General features: G+C 37.3%; 2 protein-coding genes across 2 annotated transcripts; both read right to left on the reverse strand.

Annotated features, from left to right (window-relative positions):
- Positions 1-6,487: 6,487 nt before the first annotated feature.
- LOC139859589 (uncharacterized) lies at positions 6,488-7,921 on the reverse strand. The gene has a single exon (XM_071848370.1). It carries the CDS (start codon positions 7,919-7,921, stop codon positions 6,488-6,490), a length of 1,434 nt encoding a protein of 477 aa, XP_071704471.1.
- A 4,551-nt stretch (positions 7,922-12,472) lies between these two features.
- LOC139857616 (uncharacterized) lies at positions 12,473-19,266 on the reverse strand. Its single transcript, XM_071846432.1, has 22 exons — positions 19,124-19,266; positions 18,555-18,686; positions 17,804-17,883; positions 17,605-17,691; positions 17,464-17,514; positions 17,028-17,145; positions 16,805-16,861; positions 16,654-16,718; positions 16,488-16,571; positions 16,349-16,399; positions 16,195-16,257; positions 16,055-16,107; positions 15,640-15,709; positions 15,492-15,554; positions 15,013-15,102; positions 14,870-14,908; positions 14,543-14,770; positions 14,372-14,457; positions 14,227-14,275; positions 14,064-14,144; positions 13,875-13,968; positions 12,473-13,079 (listed from the first exon to the last, which is right to left on the reverse strand). The coding sequence occupies exons 2-22, from the start codon at positions 18,670-18,672 to the stop codon at positions 12,904-12,906; spliced, it is 1,803 nt and encodes a 600-aa protein (XP_071702533.1). The 5' UTR covers positions 18,673-18,686; positions 19,124-19,266; the 3' UTR covers positions 12,473-12,903.
- Between the last annotated feature and the right edge of the window lie 4,234 nt (positions 19,267-23,500).

Genomic DNA, 23,500 nt, shown 5'->3' on the forward strand with positions numbered 1-23,500 from the left:
TAGTTTTTGAGCGGGGGAATATGCGCATTCTGCCCACGAATTTCATCTTGCGCGTGCTTTCTCATTTCAATATTGGTGTGGGTCAGCTAGACCCTGACAGCGCATGCCACCTTATTGTTTTCCAGATGTGGTGTAGGGCGCATGATTTTATTCCTACGGGGAACTTGTTCAAGAATATATTTTCTTTTGAACGGCTTGATACGGGTTGGTTCCCTTTCCTCGATAATGTCCGCTTTACTGGTGAACCACTGGAGGAGAGTCCACTGGATTGGAAAGAACGCTACTTCTTCGTGGATGACACCTTCATTCCCCTAGAGTTCTCGAATGTGGGTTCCTGGCAATACGGTTTTGACGGGAGCTTAAATACGGCGCCACCTTTAAGTTCAAGCGAAAGGTCAATGTTGGATAAATGTGTAGGTCGCGCACTTCCCTTACGTGCGTATAGCAACAACGTGCTGTATGCTGGGGGGATATCCAAGCATTGGACAGACCCCAACTACTATCCTCACTTCAGCCGCCACTTGCAAGGTACGTAAAGCTTTTTACTTTCTACTCTTCTACTCCTTCCTTAACGTTTCTATCCTTTGTTGGCAGCAATTCCCTTCTCCGATACGTTGAATTCTCTTCTTCCGCTTCTGTGGTGGTGGATCGCATGCCTTTGGGGAAAGGTTTCTCGGCTAAGCGCCCCGTCACTGCAGCTTCTGCTTCTGGCTCCTCGCGCAGGAAGAAGAAGAAGAAGGTTGTGGCGCAATATACTGATTTGCCCAAGCGATGTCCCCGTGGGAAACTTGTTCCGTCACGCAGTGAAGCGCCTGCTCCGAAGAAGCGCAAAAGATCGACCGCTTCTTCTTCAATAAAGCGCGCTCGTACTGGTATGTTCCGCGTTTCCTTTGTTACTTACTTTGCTTGCACGTCAATGTTACTTATTATTATTATTCCTACACAGATGACGGGCGCGGTTGTAACGCGAAAGGGGGCGTGAACAGACCTCACCCATCCCCCATTCAGATTGATAGCGACTCCTCCGTTGAAAGGCAGCGCCCTTGTAGTGACCCAAACTTTTTCATGTTTATATATATTAAATGAAATTGTTATTTACATGATTAAGTGTTTCCAACATTTTAAGCAATCAAACTTGTTAAGACGTGATTAATTGAAATAGGTTTCATATAGACAATTGACCACCCAAGTTGACCGGTGATTCACGAACGTTAAAAATTGTAAAAACTATATGATGACATATATATGATATTATATATATAGTTAACATGATATTATGTTAAGTAAGTATCTCATTAGGTATTTTAACAATGAGTTATATACATAAAATTGTGTTTATTGAATTAAGAAACTCGAAACGATATATATAACGATTATCGTTATAACAACGTCTTACTAATTACATATGAATCATATTAAGATATTGTTACACTATGTTTAATCATGATAAATGATAAGTAAACATGTCATTATGTATATTAACAATGAACTACATATGTAAAAACAAGACTACTAACTTAAGGATTTCGAAACGAGACATATATGTAACGATTATCGTTGTAACGACATTTAAATGTATATATATCATATTAAGATATATTAATATATCATAATATCATGATAATGTAATAATTTAACATCTCTTTAGATATAATAAACAATGGGTTAACAACATTTAACAAGATCGTTAACCTAAAGATTTCAAATTAACATTTACATGTAACGACTAACGATGACTTAACGACTCAGTTAAAATGTATATACAGGTAGTGTTTTAATATGCATTCATACACTTTTTAAAGACTTCAAGACACTTATCAAAATACTTCTACTTAACAAAAATGCTTACAATTACATCCTCGTTCAGTTTCATCAACAATTCTACTCGTATGCACCCGTATTCGTACTCGTACAATACACAGCTTTTAGATGTATGTACTATTGGTATATACACTCCAATGATTAGCTCTTAGTAGCCCATATGAGTCACCTAACATATGTGGGAACCATCATTTGGCAACTAGCATGAAATATCTCATAAAATTACAAAAATATTAGTAATCATTCATGACTTATTTACATGTAAACAAAATTACACATCCTTTATATCTAATCCATATACCAACGACCAAAAACATCTACAAACACTTTCATTCTTCAATTTTTTTCATCTAATTTATCTCTCTCAAGTTCTATCTTCAAGTTCTAAGTGTTCTTCATAAATTCTATAAGTTCTAGTTTCATAAAATCAAGAATACTTCCAAGTTTGCTAGCTTACTTCCAATCTTGTAAAGTGATCATCCAACCTCAAGAAATCTTTCTTATTTACAGTAATATATCTTTCTAATACAAGGTAATACTCATATTCAAACTTTGTTTCAATTTCTATAACTATAACAATCTTATTTCGAGTGGAAATCTTACTTGAATTTGTTTTCGTGTCATGAATCTACTTCAAGAACTTTCAAGCCATCCAAGGATCCTTTGAAGCTAGATCTATTTTTCTAATTTCTAGTAGGTTTATCCACAAAACCTGAGGTAGTAATGATGTTCATAACATCATTCGATTCATATATATAAAACTACCTTATTCGAAGGTTTAAACTTGAAATCACTAGAACATAGTTTAGTTAATTCTAAACTTGTTCGCAAACAAAAGTTAATCCTTCTAACTTGACTTTTAAAATCAACTAGACACATGTTCTATATCTATATGATATGCTAACTTAATGATTTAAAATCTGAAAACATGAAAAATACCGTAAAACCGTATATACGCCATCGTAGTAACACCGCGGGCTGTTTTGGGTTAGTTAATTAAAAACTATGATAAATTTTGATTTAAAAGTTGTTCTTCTGGGAAAATGATTTTTATTATGAACATGAAACTATATCCAAAAATCATGGTTAAACTCAAAGTGGAAGTATGTTTTCCAAAATGGTCATCTAGACGTCGTTCTTTCGACTGAAATGACTACCTTTACAAAAATGACTTGTAACCTGTATTATTGACTATAAACTTATACTTTTTCTGTTTAAATTCATAAAATTAAGTTCAATATGAAACCATAGCAACTTGAAACACTCAAAACGGATTTCAAACGAAGAAGTTATGGGTAAAACAAGATTGGACATTTTTGCTTGTTGTAGCTACGTGAAAATTGGTAACAAATTTATATTAATCATATCCTAGCTAACTTATATTGTATTATACATGTATTCTAATAAATTTTGTAATCTTGGGATACCATAGACACGTATGCAAATGTTTTGACATATCATATCGACCCATGTATATATATTATTTGGAACAACCATAGACACTCTATATGCAGTAATGTTTGAGTTAGCTATACAGGGTTGAGGTTGATTCCAAAAATATATATACTTTGAGTTGTGATCTAGCATGAGACATGTATACACTGGGTCATGGATTGATTCAAGATAATATATATCGATTTATTTCTGTACATCTAATTGTGGACAACTAGTTGTAGGTTACTAACGAGGACAGCTGACTTAATAAACTTAAAACATTAAAATGTATTAAAGATATTGTAAATATATTTTGAACATACTTTGATATATATGTACATATTTGTTATAGGTTCGTGAATCGACCAGTGGCCAAGTCTTACTTCCCGACGAAGTAAACATCTGTGAAAGTGAGTTATAGTCCCACTTTTAAAATCTAATATTTTGGGATGAGAATACATGCAGTTTTATAAATGATTTACAAAATAGACACAAGTACATGAAACTACTTTGTATGGTTGAACGATCGAAGCCGAATATGCCCCTTTTTACTTGGTAACCTAAGAATTAGTAAACCAGTCTACTAATTGACGCGAATCCTAAAGATAGATCTATTGGGCTCAACAAACCCCATCCGTTGTAACGGATGCTTTAGTACTTCGAGTTTTTATATCATGTCCGATGGATGTCCCGGAATGATGGGGATATTCTTATATGCATCTTGTTAATGTCGGTTACCAGGTGTTCACCGTATGAATGATTTTTTTCTCTATGTATGGGATGTATTGAAATATGAAATCTTGTGGTCTATTATTATGATTTGATAATATATAGGTTAAACCTATAACTCACCAACATTTTTGTTGACGTTTTAAGTATGTTTATTCTCAAGTGATTATTAAGAGCTTCCACTGTTGCATACTAAAATAAGGACAAGATTTGGAGTCCATGCTTGTATGATATTATGTAAAAACTGCATTCAAGAAACTTATTTTTGATGTAATATATTCTTATTATAAACCATTATGTAATGGTCATGTGTAAACGGTATATTTTAGATTATCATTATTTGATAATCTACGTAATGCTTTTTAAACCTTTATAGATAAAATAAAGGTTATGGTTGTTTTAAAAATGAATGCAGTCTTTGAAAAACGTCTCATATAGAGGTCAAAACCTCGCGACGAAATCAATTAATATGGAACGTTTATAATCAATATGAATGGGACATTTCAGCCCTAACTCGACGGGGTCTTCTAAGGGTAAGAACGTCCAAAGTCCCGGGCCGAGCAATGAGTCTTCAGGCGATGAATTCTTCATAATGAGGGACACCATAATGCGCCTTTGCGGCAAGCTTGACAATGCGCAGCATGCCAATAAAAAGATACAGGCACAACTAGACAGTGCTAACCGCCAGAATAGTGACCATGTGTGAAACTATTCGCGCGCTTAGGGCCCAGTGCGACGAATCGGAGCAGCGAGCGAGGTCGGCTGTTCATGAGTTGGAGGTGTTAAAGGTGGGTCTTCCTTGCATAGTGGATCACGCTTTCCGTAAATGACCGTTATGAGAGTGCCTTGAAAGCTATATAGGATGTAGAGCACCTTCACTTTTGGGATATCGTGAAGGAGCACATTCAGGTGCCCACCGTCCTTCCTAAAGCTATCCGGGATTACCTTATTCCTGGAGCGCGAAAAGCCGCTAGAGAGGCTTGCAGAGCTTTGCGCCACATCCCTATTCCCCGGCAAGAGGAGTTGTTATGCAGTTCGCGAGTGGTAGCGCGAGAGTTAGTAGATTCCAAATTGTAGTTTTACTTTGTAATGTCATAATGCGTTACGATGCGTGTAACATTTTGTACTATGTGTATTTTTCGGAATAAATAAAAAATGTATTATCGTGATGTAAACTTGTGATACACCTACTCCTCGTATTCTTGATTCATTATTGATAATCATCGTTATTTTGTACTCTTGGCGTGCCGCCACTAAACCTTTATGTGTGTTGATGTGCACTCAACACACACTCGGATCACGCGCTCGTAGTCGCGTCGAAGAGCCTTCCAAACGTTAGTTTAGGATTGTGGTCAAGCGCGACCAACACTTTTTTGTTTATAGTCATGACTTGCAGATCCCTAGATCTGCTCGGGTGGAACTAGGTCAACCCAATGACCGTCGCTCTTCGGTAAATAGTCTAGTCTGTCGCCAAACAGACTTCTGCCGCGCGGGAGCTAGGGAAAGTCATCCCTTAAGTAGGCAGGAACGCGCTAGTATTCTACTGTGCGCGTGCAGTTCAAATCATAGAGCTATTCAGCTCCGAGAGGTACATGAAATCATAACCGAATATGACTTAATGCTTTAATAATCAAAAGATCGAGTTTACAATAATGCAGCACCCGATCGACCTACAAAGGCGCGTTGTTTAGTAATTACATGTAAATCTAGACAAAGTAGGTGAGTGATCAATTCTCCTATTTTCTATATTACATGTAGCATTTTTTAAGCGCGGTAGCATATCAGGTCCGTTTGATTGGATTTCCCTTAAGCTCTGTCAGTTTGTAAGTTTCAGTGTTACTGATCCCAATGACCTTGTAAGGTCCTTCCCAGTTTTGCCCTAACTTCCCAGTGTTTTGGGCCCTGCTTGCTTGGTTGTCGCGCCACACAAGATCTCCCACCTTGTAAGTTCTTGCCCTTACACACTTGTCGTAATATTTTGCAATGCGCTATTTTTTGGCGGCTTCTCGGATTGCTGCCATTTCCCTGCGTTCCTCCGCATAATTCAGATTAGTGCGCAACCTTTCGTCGTTTTCACCCTCGCTGTATGACAAGACTCTTTCTGTTGGAATGGTTATTTCCGTCGGGATTACTGCCTCTGAGCCGTATACCAAATTGAACGGTGTCTCTCATGTGCTGTTCTTGTGCGTTGTTTTGTGTGCTCATAGGACTTTTGGTAACTCATCCACCCATCCGCTGCGCTTCATTCCCAACCTTGCTTTGATGGCGTGCACAATATCTCTATTCGTAACCTCACATTGACCATTAGCCTGAGGGTGCGCGACGGAGGTGAAGCGTTGTTTGATATTCAAATCCTGACACCAGCTGCGGAAGGGGTTGCCTTCAAATTGTGTGCTGTTGTTGCTGACAATTTCGTTAGGTATACCGAATCTGCATACGATGCTTTCCCAGAAAAATCTCTGATCTTTTTACTGGTGATGGTGCGCTGTGGTTTCGCTTCCACCTATTTGGTGAAGAAGTCAATAGCAACCACTAGGTATTCAGCGTTCCCCGCGCCCTTTGGGAAAGGTCTCACTATGTCAATAGCCCATTTGCAGAATGGCCACGACGACGTGATAGGTATCATCGGGTGTTGCGGCGCTCTGCTAATGGGCGCGTGCAACTGACACTCGTGGCAAACTCTTATCCTTTCAGCTGTGTCGGCGTACATTCTGGGCCAATAATATCCTAATCGCTTAATCCTCTCGATGACTGTCCTCCACTCAGAATGCAACCCGCAAGATCCCTTGTGAATCTCGTCAATAATCATAGCGGCTTCTTTGGGTCCCACGCAGCGTAGGGATGCGCCTAGATAAGACTTTTGATGTAGAGTTTCCCCTCGTAGTTCGTAATTCGGCGCTTTCACCCTGATCTTCATTGCTTCCTTCTCTCCTTTGGGCAAAGACCCAGTTCGCAGGAATTCTATGATGTATGTCATCCAAGTCGCTTCTTCTTCTTCAACGGACGCAATCGTTGTCTCTGGCTCTATGGATTTCTTGAAGACTTGCTCCACTAGTATCTTCTTTTCTAGATGGTTGAAGGTGAAGGCCGCCAGCTTACTGAGTACATCTGCCTGCTTGTTCTGACTCCTAAGGATTTGACTGATCCTGAAGTCAACGAATGTATCAGCTAGAGAGTGGACCAGAGCCAGGTATGATTGCATATATTTGTCGTTGGCGTCAAATGTGCCGTTTATCTGATTGGTGACTAACTGTGAATCCACATAGGCTTGCAGCTTCTTTACTCCTAACTCTAGGGCTATACGCATCCCTGCTAATGGTGTTTCGTACTCTGCCTCGTTGTTTGTTACCTTAAAATTGAACCGTAGCGCGTATGTATGCTCTTCCTGACGCGAACCCGTGAAGATTAAACCTGCACCAGCGCCTTCAGAGCTTGCTGCGCCGTCGGTATAGAGCTCCCATAGTTCAGGAGGAGGCACGGGGAGTTGCTCAGGGTCGCAGATTGCCAGTATATCAGCGGCTGTTTCGACCAGATAATCAGCCATCACCTGCCCTTTGATAGCGCTTCTAGCGCAGTACGCAATTTCATGCTCGCCCAGCTCTATTGTCCATTTGGTCAGTCTGCCCGATATCTCTGGCTTGTAAAGCAGTTGTCGAATATGTTGGTCAGTGAGTACCGTAATTGGATGTGCTTGGAAGTACATGCGTAGCCGGCGCGCAGTGACAACGAGCGCGTACACGAGTTTTTCTATTGGGAGATAGTTTAACTCGCTCCCCGATAGCGCTTTGCTGACGAAGTATATTGGCATTTGAGCGTCTCCTCGTTCCGCAATAAGGACGGAACTAACAGCTTCCTTGGACACCGCAAGGTAAAGTATCAGGGTCTCACCCGCGACAGGGGCTGTTAACGTGGGGAGATCTTTGAGTAGCACTTTCATCTATTGGAATGCCTTTTCCGCTTCATCAGTCCATTTGAAATCCGAATTTTTAGCCCAATCCTTTAGAGTATGGAAGAACTGAAGCGATCTTTCAGGGCCTTATAGGAATCGCGTTAATGCGGCTAATTTTCCATTGAGGCTCTGAACTTGCTTTTTTGTTTTAGGGGAGGGCATCTTTTCAATTGCTTCTATCTTCTTCGGGTTAGCCTTGATTCCACGCGGAGTCACGATGTGCCCTAAAAAGTTCCCTTCTTCTTCCCCAAAGCTACACTTGGTAGGCTTGAGCTTCATATTGATGCTCCTGAGTGTGTTAAATGTTTCGAGGATATCTGCTAACAACTATTCCTCGGTATTGATTTTGATGACGAGGTCGTCAACATACGCCTCAAGGTTGCGCCCGATTTGCTTAGCGAATGCTGTATCTATGGTGCGCTGATAGGTAGCACCTGCGTTTTTCAGTCCGAAGGGCATTTTGGTGTAACAGTATATTCTCCGATCTGTGTGAAACGCGGTCTTCTTTTCGTCTTCCTCAGCCATTTGTATTTGGTGATATCCCTTGTAGGCGTCTAGGAAGCACTTAAACTTAAAGCCTTCCAGTGACTCGACTTTCCAGTCTATTTCTGGAAACGGATAATTGTCCTTGGGGCAGGCTTTGTTGATGTCTTTGAAATCGATGCAAAGTCGCCACGTTCCATCGGACTTGGCTACCAATACGGGGTTAGCCACCCATGTCTGGTAGTTCACTTTGCGCGATATATTAGCTTTCACCAACTTGTCAACTTCTCTGCGCAACCATTCGCTCCTCTCAGGCGCCATCGGCTGCTTTTTCTGTTTGATAGGGGTCAAATTGGTGCTAGCGCAGTGGTAATGCTGCGCTATCTCATGAGGCACTCCAGTCATGTCGGCATCGCGCCAACAGAACACGTCGGAGTTGGAAATGAGGATGTTCCTCAGCTTTTATTTAGTTTCGTGCTTCAGGCTTCCTCCTATTTTTACCTTCTGTTCCGGATACTCGGGGTTGACTATGACCCACCATTCGTTCGCGCCCTTCTCCTCCAGAGTGGCGCTACCTTTATTGGTAATAGACGCGCATAAAGCATCCAACGGTGTCGATTCGAGAGTGGCGACTCCTCGTTCCGTTGGAAATCAGACCATCCCGTGGACTGTGGATGGTATAGCGCCGAATTTTTGAATGGAAGTTCTTCCCAATATAGCATTATACCTGGAGTATGAGCGCACTACACAAAATTCAACACTCTCAGTGCGCCTTTTGAATTTATCCTTGATGTCTCTTAGCTCCAACCTCAAGTTTAGGATTCCGATGGGCCACGCTGATTCTCCTGAAAACCCAGACAAGGCTGTGGTCGGAGGCCTGATGGTTTTCCTCATCGGCGTGGGCAACTATCGGAAGCAATGCTCGTACATGATGTCAACACTACTGCCATTGTCCATGTGAAGGCGCTTAACGCCATGACCTGATTCGGGTAAGTATCCATGTATTACAATGGGCGCGAAGGAGGTGTTGAACATCCAAATGGCGGGGAACGATATCTCCGCTGCCTCCGAGCTTCCGCCAGTGTCGGCCTTCAGCTTAGTTCCTAGCTGATGTCGGCAGTTAATCATTGAATGCACTTATCTTTCCGCAACAGATGTCTGTTAAGAAAAAATAAATGAGTAGTGAACATATAGAGAAAAGATCAAATAAAAACCTTTTAACTTGAATGTCCCACGGATGGCGCCAAATGATCAAGTATAGAATAATCGGGTCGGGTTCGGTCCATGCTTGACATCAATGAAGGGGGATTTAAGGGTCAATTGAGTTTAACTCTCCGGTCCGGAGTACCGTGAATAACCCCTTGCGAGGTGAGGATCTCAGCAGGGTGGTTAAACATAGACCCACCATCGGCGGGTAGTTCGGTCAGCGATGGCTCGCTCTGGGAATAGGGTTTATGTTCACAGAACGTTACCTGTATATCGAGAGTTTCTAGTGAAATGCTGTGAGTCCGGTAGCGCGGGTAAGGAAGGCGCTATGTAGATAGCACTATCGGTCCGTACGTAGATACTAAAAATAGTATGTGTGTAACTTCCCAAAAACCCGATGCCTTGCCTTGTGATTCGAGCCTGTTATTTATAGCTACAGTGATGTTTGCTTATTGGAGCCACGTGTTCCACATTGCTTTCTTGTCCGTACTACCTGGTCGTTCAATAGAGGGGACCAGGGAACAGTACTATTACCTTTTTTACTAGCTGTCGGCCCTTGTACAGAGATCGTGGTAAGTACATGACACGTCATCTTTACGCAGCGCGCTATCCTCAAACTGGCGCACCCTAGCGTACATTTACTTGCGCCTGAAGTGCTATAGCGCAGAGAATATGCACATGGTGCAAGTGTGATGCACAACACGAGCCAATCGGGTATGCGTATCATTAATATATAATATAAGAGTAAATTACACCAATGGTCCCTGTGGTTTGTTGTAAATTACGCCGCCCGTCCTTATCTCTTAAAAATTACATGGTTCGTCCCTGTGGTTTATTGTAAATTACGTCGTTCGTCCCTATCTTTTAAAAATTACATGGTTCGTCCCTGTGGTTTTAAATATCAACGACGTTGGTCCCTGTGGATTATTATTATTATTATTATTATTATTATTATTATTATTATTATTATTATTATTATTATTGTTATTATTTATTATTATTATTGTTGTTCTTGTTGTTGATGAGTGGCAACATACCGTCCTCGTTGGTAGACTTAGGGTGCGTTTGTTTGCCTCTTAATGGAATGGTTCAACACTGAATGTTGAACCATTCAGCATTCATTGCGTTTGAATCTGACCTCTGAATGACATATAGTGCTGAATGGTTCAGAATTCAGCTCTGAACCATTCAGAGATGAAACACTCTCTTAACCATTAAGAGCCTAAATATCTATAATATTCTCCTCAAATCATATCCTGATCACCTAACTAACAAATATATTGATTTTTTTTATTCATGTCACACGTTAATAAGGTAGTTTTAGTCAGTTCATATCGTTCATTATAAATGATTATCAAACAGCTTATTTTCATTCAGAGCAAACCTTATTCAGAGGCTCTGGACCATTCAGATTATGAATCATTCAGAACTAAATCATTCAGTTTTATCAAACGCACACTTACCCAATTTAACTGTAAGCTTGTAATTATTACCCAATTTGTCCCTCTAACCACTTTATTACGTTATACATTACCACTTATATATAAATATATATTTGAGCTGAATTAAAGATGCAGTTTACATATTAGAACCAGTTAGTTAGCTACAAGTTAGTACTCGTAGCATGATTGTTTGTTTTACAGTCGTATAGAGTCGATCATAAACTATCTCGATAAAAAAGAAAAAGTTAACATTCTGTATCAGATAGTCTAACGTGGTACAAATATAGATCAACATTCTGATCTTAATCTTTTTTGACATTTAAAAAGTCAACTTCATCGTTGTTTGATAAAGAAAACTGAAGTAAGATGGAAGAACATTAAATCTGTTCTAATAAAAGCTAAGCAACAAACGAACTTCGGATAAACTTTTCTAGGCGTGCACTGATTTCTGACTGCCGTTTGGTTCTCATGCTCGTAAAATTTGTTAAACATTCAAAATAATTTCCATTTATTTAACTGAAATAACACATGATTAAAAGAAATTCTAGATGTATGTAACTACATATAATCTGAATAAAAAAGTGATTAAAGCTTAATAATAATAATAATAATAATAATAATAATAATAATAATAATAATAATAATAATAATAATAATAATAATAATAATAATAATAATCCACATGGACCAACGTCGTTGATATTTAAAACCACAGGGACGAACCATGTAATTTTTAAAAGATAGGGACGAACGACATAATTTATAATAAACCACAGGGACCAGCGCCGTTGATATTTAAAACCACAGGGACGAACCATGTAATTTTCAAGAGATAGGGACGATCGACGTAATTTTCAATAAACCACAGGGACCATTAGTGTAATTTACTCATAATATAACTATGTTCAAAAATATGAAAATTAAGATGTCAACAAATGATATGCATGATATTTTGTTTATTATATATGTCTGCTAAATGGTTTACAAGAATTAGCAATGGTCTAATAGCTCATGGCGTGTTTACAAACTGCTTATCAATCGTGTCCAAAGAGGTATATGGAATGCAACTTGATGGATAAGGTATCATCATACGTTATCAGGATCTTACCAACTTGATTATCCAACCATTAATGAAAATCAAAATATTAAAATGTGTTGTGCATTGAACGGGCTCCGCCACTAGTGAACGTGATAAAATGTGACTTTTACTTAACTTTGTTTCCACAATCTTAAGCGTGGAAGAAATTCATGTCTTTTATACACCTCAAACTTTTTAAATATTTAGAAGTTTCTCAACGCTCGAGATTATGCTCATTGTTAAAATAAAAATCACACTTTCATCAAGAATATTACTCATTTTGCATAGAGTATTACACTCATTTTTTCATAGTTATAATATAATAGGTGATTTGATTTTATACACACGTATCAACTACATTACAAATACTTGGCATACATAAAACACTGCGTATACCAGCACTCGTAAATCAAGTGGCACGTAAATACGCAATATACTTGTGACGAAAACATAGAATATTCATGCGTAACTTAGAAATGTTATTAAGGGCGCTTACAACGTCTTTAAGAAAAAAAGAAAAAAAAAACAAATACTTGCATCTACCTTGTTAAGTACCGATTGCAACCAACCTTGTGCACCAAACAGGTTTCGAACCTTAAATATCTTTTTCTAATCGAAAGGCTGTTCCTTTTCTAAAAAAAGACCGGACCCAGCTTCATCCCGACACGAGCCTAGCAGTGCTATACAAACCCCAACTTAAAAAACAAAACAAAACAAAACCAAACGCACCCCCGAACGTAAACGCCAACTCGGGTAGGGTTTCAAGCATGTAACCCGTTACCATTCCCGTTGGTATAACTGACATTGACCGTTGACTTCCCGTTACCGTAACGATGTGGTGATCCTAGAGACACACCGTTAGCGCATCCATTTGCCTTTGTGGCAATGGGTTTATTTAGTAGCGTATCCAACTGGCCACTAGCTGCTGCTATAAGCCCTGTCATCATCATAAGTCATAACATACAAAAGACCAATATCAACCTCTGTTTTGTTCAATAGGTGTATGTCAATTTATTTGGTTATTGTTTGTTTGGAGTATTTGGTCAATGTTTTTGATTGTGCAATAGGTTCTAGTCAATAAAATGTAAACAGTTCGTATGATCTCTCAATCAGACGTTGTCGGGTCTAAGTCAGCTGTATCTCAACTAGATCTTCAGATCAATTTTAATTTAATTTTGTTTATTTGAAAAAAAAAAAAAAAAAAACCTCTTTTATGTATTTGGACTATCATTTCATTATAATTTAAGGTCAGTGGCGGAACTTGTTTGGAGATCATAACATGGAGGGAAAAATAAAAACTTGGGGGTGAATAGCATAAAAAAAATTTACCCCTAAAAATTCTAAAATATTACACTACAATTTTTTTTCGCAGGTGGGCCCCCTACCCCCTTTGGGTTACACTAAGTACCACCCCTGTTTAAGGTACCATTCTGACCGATTTATATATGTATAACTCCAGTTGGGTGATGTTTTATTACTGGTAGAAGGGCAAAGTTGACTTTATCTAAATATGCATGCTTATAAATTACTTTATTTGAAAAATCAAATTAATATTATAAAAAAACAAAATAAAGATGCAGCATAGTCGACACATTGACATTTTATAAAAACATTAACAGGTACTAAAAAGTTACAGTACTTGTTTTGACCCTGAATTGTTACCCAAACAGCCTGCACGCCCATTTTGTCACCTCTATTTTCATGATATAATCAAGCTACAAGATTAGTATACCTAAGAAAAGTGCAGAAGGTTTCCCTGGTCTAGATTTGAACTCCGGATGAAACTGAACGCCAACAAAATACGAGTGACTAGCAAGTTCAATAATCTGCAAATTAAAACAAAGTATTAAAATCATACCATCACAAAATCTTGAATATAAAATAAAACATTCTCTTATATGAAAACTAAATAAATACAAACCTGCATACGCTGACCACTTTCATCTTTGCCTGTAAAACTCAGACCAGCTTTTTCTAGTTTTGATACCATCTCAGGATTCACCTAATTTGAATTTTGAGTAATTTAAAAACCGTTAAATGATGAAACCTTCATTATATTGAGAACTTAAAGTATACCGACATACCTCGTATCGATGTCGATGTCTCTCATCTATAAAACTCTGATTACCATACCTAAACCAAATACGTATCAATTATCCAGTACTACTAAATTTTTTAACTTTGACTTTGACCGACTTTGACCTGAATAGTTTGAATTCATGTGCTTACAGCTGTGAAGCTTTAGAACCCGAGACTTGAAAATACGTCCTCCTAGATCCAAGTCGCATAGTACCACCCATATGAGTTTTCGACCCCTGTTATCATTTCATAAAACCCGTATGAGTGAACAAAAATGTGTAACAAATAACTGAAGTGTACTATTATATGTTTAACACAAACCTCGGGCATAAATATAACACAAGGATTTTTAGTATTTGGATCAAATTCAGTGCTATTTGCATTTTCGAGACCAAGAATAGATCTTGCGTACTCGATCACAGCAGTTTGCATCCCGAGACAAATACCAAGGTACGGTATATTGTTCTCACGTGCGTATTTTGCTGCAATGATTTTCCCTTCAACGCCTCGGTCACCGAAACCACCCGGAACAAGAACACCATCCGCAGACTACAAAAATAATAATTTTATTTAAAAAAAAAAAGATTATGTTGGAGAAAACATTCAAAAGATGTTGGCTTTTTACAAAAAAAACTATTTCATACAAACCTTTAATGAATCCCAAGCAGCTTTGTTAACGTCAGGATTCTGAAAGAAAAAACACCCACCATGATTAGATTAATTAATTAATTTTTTTTAATTTTTTTATAAAAAAATATAATTAAGAGAAGAGAGATGGAGTAGATAGTAACTTCTAACGCGGTTGCGTTTTCGAGATCGCTAGCAGACACCCAATTGATTACTAGTTTCCTACCACATGCAACAGAAGCATGCAACAGAGCCTGAATAAAAAAAAATATAAATTAATAATGAAACTCAATAAATAAAGCATGTTTCATAACATATGTAAACTGTTGGTTAACGAGTCGAAATGGGTTTGGGTAAAAAAGGGTAAATTGTGTTAAGTGCAGATCCAAGCTGAAAGGGCTGGCCCATCAACACTTTTTGTCACTTTATTTTAATTTTTCAAGAGAAGAAGATAATGTACTCTAATCAAAAGATAATATTTTGTAATAATAAAGGGTCTATTTTTAATAATAACAAATTGAGAGGTTTTTTCACATTTGAAAACACTTTAGGTGACTTTCAACCCGTTTTGACCAGTCAACTCATTTGAGTGCACTGCTTTTATGTAACTATACAAAAGTGTGTGTGAATGAGGTATTATTACCTTTAGTACAGATAGGTAAGAATCTGAAAGACCCGTATACTTCCCAACCATAGCAATTCTGACCTGCATGCATAAGAAAACCAAGAAACATTAGCAGAGAAAATAAAACGGATTTATTTTGAGATTTTATGTCTAAACTGAAAATTACCGGCTCATTTAGCATGTCACACAGTTGAGCCCTAGCTGTCCATTCTCTTAACACGGCTTTGCACGAGATACTGTACAACAAGACGATTTCAATTATGATATAGAGCAATAAAGCAATTTAAAGGTGGCTAAACACTAAGGTGGTGACAGGTCAAAATGGGTCGGATTGCATTAAGCAGCCCCACGCAAACACTTTGAATATAAACATAATGGATTAAATAGTGTTAAAAACCTGTATAATATATAAAATTTGTTGAAAAGATTAGAACGATTAAAATTATGTGACTTTTGATCAGCTCCTCTAACCATTTGACCCATTTCATTTTTAGAAATTTTCAATATTTGACCCGTTACCATATAAACGACTGAAATAGCCACCTCTAAAACCAAGTAATGTTAGTAGATTTAGAACAAACCATGGAAGGTCGAGTCCCAACACGTTTGCAATTGCTTCATGAGCCTTTTGGTCCTAAAGAAGACAAAAGAAAACTACATAAAAGACTCGACCACAAATAAACATGATTTAGAACTTAAAATATGTACTAATTTTACATACACGTAAGAGTAGAGGTATGCGCCAAATGTTGGAGACGTCGTATAAAGTGATAATGTTATCTTCCTGAAAGTAAAGATAATTGTCGATTAAAAACAAACGATAAATAAAAATGTCTGAAGACATAACACGTTTATATTGTATTTAAATATGTCACCGGAACATGGCAAAATCTTGAGAGTTTCTCCTTCACATTCACATCCAATTCCTTCATATAAACAAGTAAAACGTAATAAAGATTTAGTTGTTTGTAACAAAAACTAAAAAAACTCAATCCAACAAAAACTGACTAATACCGTTGTGCTACGACAAGCTAATATGTTTGGCGTTAATCCCAAGCTTCTTAATCCCCGAACACTGTGTTGAGTTGGTTTTGTTTTCTGAACAAACAAAGAAAAGATAATTATTATTGTATCAAGAAACTTTATTAGGTTAAAAAAACTGATATTTATGTAAACTCACTTGTTCACCAACAACGTTCAGAACGGGCACAAGGCTCACATGAATTAAGCAAAAGTTTCCGGCACCTAAAAGAAACATGTTACATAAATTTGGCTTATAGCATTATTTTTCCTTCACAGTATTAAACTTTGAACATTAGCAGATTATTTACCAACACGATATGAGAATTGGCCAAGAGCCTCGATAAACGGCATAGATTCAATGTCTCCTGCAAGACCATAACTCTTAAGACCAAAATCTAGAAAGAAAAAAAAAAGAATGACACTATATATATATATATATATATATATATATATATATATATATATATATATATATATATATATATACACACACACATATATACACATACATACATATTGGCGAAAAGTTACCTATGGTACCGCCCAATTCAATGACACAAACATCAGGTGGACCTTCTTTTCCATCTACTGGTATAGCTGCTACGCGTTCGATCCAATCTTGAATGGCATCTGTAATGTGAGGGACAACCTAAAAACATAGATATAACATACGTGTTATTACACGGTATATTAGAGGTTAATGTGTCAAAATAGGCGGGGCAGGTAACGTGTCAAAATGGACAAGTTTGATCGACACATTTTTTCATAACTTTCGAAATTTGAATATGAGTAACTGAAATGTCATATGATTTCTAGAAGAATAAAGTACACTAGTGCATTTTTGACCCGTTCCCTTTTAAAACAATTTTCTTGTAGTACCAATTCAAACCATTATAGATATACCATAGCCCAAATTAACCTATTCTAGTATGCATTGTATTTCTGTTTAACGTTTTTTTTTTTTTACCTGAACAGTTTTTCCAAGATAGTCTCCCCTTCTCTCCTTGTCAATTACCGACTGCAGGCACAATTTATAAAAACATAAGTCCATAAATTTAAAAAATTATCATTAAAATGCATAAAAGATGCTCAGATTTGACCAACTTACCTGGTATATTTTTCCGGTGGTGATATTATTATCACGTGTCAACGTAACATCAAGAAACCGCTCATAGTTACCAAGGTCCAAATCCACCTTAAAACATAACATAACTTTTAATAATCCTGTAACTACTTAAAATCAAATCTATACAACACATTTTGTAAATTAAAATATTCGAATATTTAAAGCCATTTACTTAAGTTACCTCTCCCCCATCATCCAATACAAAAACTTCTCCATGCTCAAAAGGAGACATTGTTCCTGCATCTTTATTTAAATAAGGATCTGCATGAAAACAAAATGATCGTAAGAATAAGAAAATGAATTAATACAGTATGATATGTGGCATATAGTAATTGGAGATTAAATTATAAAACTTTCTTCGTCGCATTGTATGTTACTTAAAACTGTTGTAATTTGATACAACTTCATCGGAGCATTAACGAAAAGAACAAGAACAAAAAATACCAGCCCAGATTTGACAGAAAGATTTGATAAATTAATTAATCATCAAAGCTACAAATAATAATCCAGTCAATATAATTCAACCAAAAAAAACAAAATTTTATTTTTGAAAAAGCGAATAGAGGCGGATACATACAAGACTAAAGATCACAATAACACAACCCAAAAGGACTATTCTTCATAAAAATTAACTACTAAACAAATAAAAAGAAAAATATAGGATGACTAGACACCAAAAACAAAATCACTACATTAATCTAAGTTATCCATTTATCCATTGGGGATAAAACAATGATGTATTTATATTATCCTCCCCATAGAGAATACATCAATTGCACAGTACTTTGGTTTTTGACTAATCTTGAAACAATAGTTATCCATTATCACATACATCTGCAATGTATTTAAACTATAATCTATGCTTATTTTAGGTGCATTTTTCATGGTATGTAGGAATTGGTAACCAACATAATAATGTAATTAATACAAACCAATTTTAATTGATGTAACACGAAGACCGCAGGCCTGCAGAAGAAGACCAATGCTACTAGCAGTCACTCCTTTACCAAGTCCACTAACAACACCTCCAGTTACAAGAACATACTTCATTGCTTTATAAACACCTGCTAATTACACCATTATTTTCAGGAAAATAAATAAATTAGAGAACCCAATAAAAAAAGTGAATAAAAACATATAACAATAAACAACAAAAACAAAAAAGATCATTAATTTGATAGCAATACATAATAAATTCCTCTGTTTTCCCCTTTCTTAGTATACCATTTGTTTCTACAAAGATGAAACCTTTATCAAAGAAAAGAACAGGCTAATACACTTAAACCACTCACAATACAACAACAATAAAACCCATTAGCCAGTTTATTGAAAAAAGGCCAATACTTTGTTTTAAAAACCCAATATTTAACAATTTCCCCTGTTTTTCACATGCTCATTACATCAATTTTTATCACCCATACGCAATAAAGATTAGATATTTACAATACCCACAAAGAACAACCAAAAACCCAAAAAGGGTTTTACAAAAACATACCATTACCTGTTAATTGGTTTGAAGATAAATTAAAATATAAGACGTTTGCAATACAAAGGGACACCAAGAATGTGAATGTAAAAAGGATTGAAGGGAATGAAAGAAATGAGATTTGTGTAATTTGTTGAAGAAGAATATGAATGAAAGAGGTGGTGTGGCGGCTATATATTATGCATTGTGCAGTTATATAGAAGAAAGCATTTATAGGAAGAAAAAAAAAAGGTAATAAAAACAAGAAGTATTCCAAAAGGGAGCTAAAACCCCTATTTTTCTTTCTTTGTTTCTCTTGGGTTCTGCGTGCGGTTGCATCCTGGTTCCACCTTTTTTTCCCTGGTCCAACACACCCGTGACCCTGACCCTCTCACACGTTTCATATCACATGGCTCAAACCCTTCCACTGGGCATACCTGTCAGCTTGAGCATCTTTTTGGGGTTTTATTGTGATTAAGTTACCTCACGTGCTTGACATGTGACGTCATTTAACGGTTTCTTTAATGATTGTTAATTGTAAGGACGGCCAATGCAAGATTTGCAAAAACTTTAGAGACTGTTAATCTATTATCTATTATACAAGTATAAAATGCTACAAATTAGATGAACTTATCCGCATAATTACGACTTTTTTTATTCATTTTACAACTCTCTAAAAAAAAAATATTTACTTTTGCATGTCTATTGAATATTTTTTTTGTTCAGAACTGTTGTATTTTGATTATAATTGAAAAATATAAAATTTTTGAAATCTTCTTTCTTCTATTATATATATATATGTGTGTGTGTGGTAAATGTGGAATAATAATGATTTATTTCATATTAAATTTTTTTTTTTTTTTAAAGCAAGAAAGTATAATATTAATGCTCACGAGAATTAGTTACATCGTCACGATTTACATCAAAACTTTGGTTGCAAAGTGAGCAACCATTAGAAAGCTATGATCTATCTAGAAAGGTAAACATGAGGGTTACTTAGTCAAGTAAGCCACTCGAATTTTTTTCCCCTCGACCGAAGAGAAATCCATTCAAATGACTTAACTTGGATTTCGTTTAAAGTAACCGAAGCGCTCCATGAAGACCCGTGAAAGGCACAATTGTTGCGATTCTTCCAAATGTAGTAGACACACACCCATTCTATAGCTTGTCACGTTTTTTTTTTTTTTTTTACCAAATAGAGACATATTAACTCCGGCATTACCTCTAAGAATCTCGTTGAAACTAATATTCGAAAAGGATCCCAACCCCCACCATCGAAACACCCTATTCCAAATGTCTTGAGCATACGAGCAAAATAGAACGGTATGATCCGTAGTCTCGATGTCTTCGTCACAAATGGGGCATCTCACACTATGTAGATCTATACCTCTTTTATCCAACTCAATTCTAACCGGTAATTTTTTCTTCAAAAGGCGCCACACGAACACTTCTATTTTTTTCGGCACTAGATTATTGCGTAAGGTGCTTGAGATGATATTTCCCACATTTAGGATCTTTTCATCACACAATCCCGATAGTTTTTTGACTGTAAAAGGCTTGCCACCGTCCAAGTTCCGTACCCATTTGTCTTCGCTGTCGTTGAGGACGAAACCATTCAGCATCTCGATTAAAGTTGTAAGTTCATTAGCCCCACGGCCCATGGGCTGTCTGGCCTAATCCCCCACGAGTTTGTAACCTGTACCACTTGGGACGAATCGGTTGCTAACAGTGACCTGTTTCTCATTTTCTAGTCAATATAGGCGTTTGAACAATTCCTCAAGTCTTCTATCTCCAATCCAAACCTCGCTCCAAAATGACGTCTTCTCCCCGTTTCCAATTTTTTTTCGTGAATGAGTCTTTGAAGTTGAGGCCGAGATCTTCAAGAGTGTTACTTGCACAAATAATATTTCGCCAAGTACCAAGAGAGGGGCGATAACGTAAGTCACCACCCGACTCAAGGCCACCCGACGAACCATAAATACTACGAATAACACGAGCCCAAAGTGAATTGGTTCTGGTTTTAAACCTCCACCACCATTTTGCAAGGAGAGCCAAATTTTTTGCGTATAGTGAACCAATATTTAGGCCCCCATTTTTATAAGAGGCTAAAATATTATCCCACTTAACCCAAGAGATTTTAGTACCCGAGTCCAACCCACCCCAAAAAAAACATTCTCCTCACACTCTCAAGTAGATTTAACACACATTTAGGGGCACGAAATAGCGAGAAAAAATACAACGAAAGACTCGAAAGAACCGATTTAATAAGAATCAATCTTCCTCCAAATGACATCGAACGCATTTTCCAACTCGCGAGACGTTTCTTAAACTTCTCAATAACTGGGTTCCAATCTTTCAACTTATTCATTTTGCACCCAATCGGAAAACCAAGATATGTGAAAGGGAAGGCACCCACTTGGCATCCAAGTTGGTTAGCAATCACAAGAGAGTCCGAATTACTAAGCCCAACACCATAAAGATAACTTTTATGAAAGTTAACCTTTAAACCCGAAGCAAGCTCAAAACATTTGAGAAGGTGTTGGAGGTTACAGATATTTTCCCCACAACAATCACCTAAAAAGATAGTGTCATCCGCATACTGTAGATGAGAGATAGCGATTTTATCCGCCCCCACCTCGATGCCCTTGAACATTCCCCGTTCCACCGCACTTTTCGTGAGGATATTAAGACCTTCCGCCGCCAATATAAAAAGGAAGGGCGAGAGAGGGTCGCCTTGTCTAACCCCCCCCCCCCCCCCTTCAAGAAAAAATTTATCAGTTGGCGAACCGTTCACAAGTATGGAAATAGAGGCCGTAGCGAGACATGAATGTATCCATTTAGCGCCAAACCCCATACACTTCATGACTTCCAACAAAAAGTCCCAGTTGATGCAATCAAAAGCCTTTTCGGAGTCGCCTTAAAAAAGGAAGCCTTTTTTCTTACATGTGCGAAGATAGTCAATTGATTCGTTAACAATTAGCGCACCATCCAATATGAATCTTCCTTTCAAAAAAGCACTGTGATGCCCCGTACAAAACCATCTTGTACGAATCATCAACAACAGGATCATTACAAGGTCAAACACTATATGCGTTTTCAAAACAAGTTTGCATTCAAGATAAAAGGTGACGTCATAACTAACGTGAAATGTTTTACAACCAAATTATGCTTCAATGAACAGAAGCAAATATAATAGTGCGTGACCCTTAGGTTGTTACAAATCAAAGTTCAAAAGTAATAAAGTTTATGAATGCAAGATAAACGTTCATGCGGTAACATCTCTAAAGCAACGGGTGTCTACAGCAAGACTAGTACACAGTGGAAGCAGCTAACCTTAAGCACCTGAGAAAAACATGCTTAAAAACTTCAACACAAAGGTTGGTGAGCTATAGTTTAAGTATAACAGTAATGTAAGGTAGGCCACGAGATTTCAGTGCTACAAAGAGCGTTTCAAAACAGTATGATAAAGTATATGTTTAACCGTGGGCACTTGGTAACTAACTTAACGTTTATACCCCCTGAAAGTACACTTGGCAAGTGCGTATGTATACGAAGTATTAAACACTCGTTAAATGCTAGCGCGACTAGCCCGAGTGGGGATGTCAAACCCTATGGATCCATATCTAAGATTCGCGTTCACCGGTTCAAAAACCAATGACTAAACGTTACCGAGCTAAAGGGAATGTTTATGCCGTTGTATAACCCACACATATAAAGTTTAAGTACTCGTGCCTAGTATGTAAAACGTAAAATGCGCATGTATTCTCAGTTCCCAAAATAGTTAAAGTAAAAAGGGATGCTATAACTCACAGTGGTAAAGTAGTGGTAAAGTCGAGTCGGGAAATAAGCAAGTACGTAGGTCCGGAAAGTCCTCAACCTAAGTCAAATAGTACTAAGTCAGTAAATCATCCCAATAGGTTTAAAAGTATGTGAATAAGGTCTTAAAGGTCATCATCATTCATCATCAAACAAAAGGTGTAAAGTAAGTTTCGTTCATGAAAGAAGTTTAAAACAAAGGTTGAATTCGGTCAGTCACCATCGCCTCTATACCTAATGAAATAAGGTGAGACTAGTGTACATGGCTCCGTATATGAGTCCTCTAGTTGTAGTAAAAATTCCAGAAGCAAACTCATCTTCGTTTGACCGTGGCGACGGTCTAAGTGCGAGTAGGTCAGAATTTTCAGCACAACGATAAAAGGACATAGTGACGATCGGAGAGCCATAAATCCTAAACCGTAACTCGGATTAAGACGAGTCCTAAATGAAAAGTTATCTACTCGAACAGATATAACTTAAAATCATCTTTACAGTAGCCCAGGTCTTACTGATCAGACCCAGAAATAGTAAAACAGTAGGTTCCGGTGGTTTCTTGGTACTCGATGCTTATCACGGTCCTCATCCTTGATGCATATA

This window comes from Rutidosis leptorrhynchoides, chromosome 7, assembly GCF_046630445.1.
Source record: "Rutidosis leptorrhynchoides isolate AG116_Rl617_1_P2 chromosome 7, CSIRO_AGI_Rlap_v1, whole genome shotgun sequence".
Taxonomy (NCBI): Eukaryota; Viridiplantae; Streptophyta; class Magnoliopsida; order Asterales; family Asteraceae; genus Rutidosis; species Rutidosis leptorrhynchoides.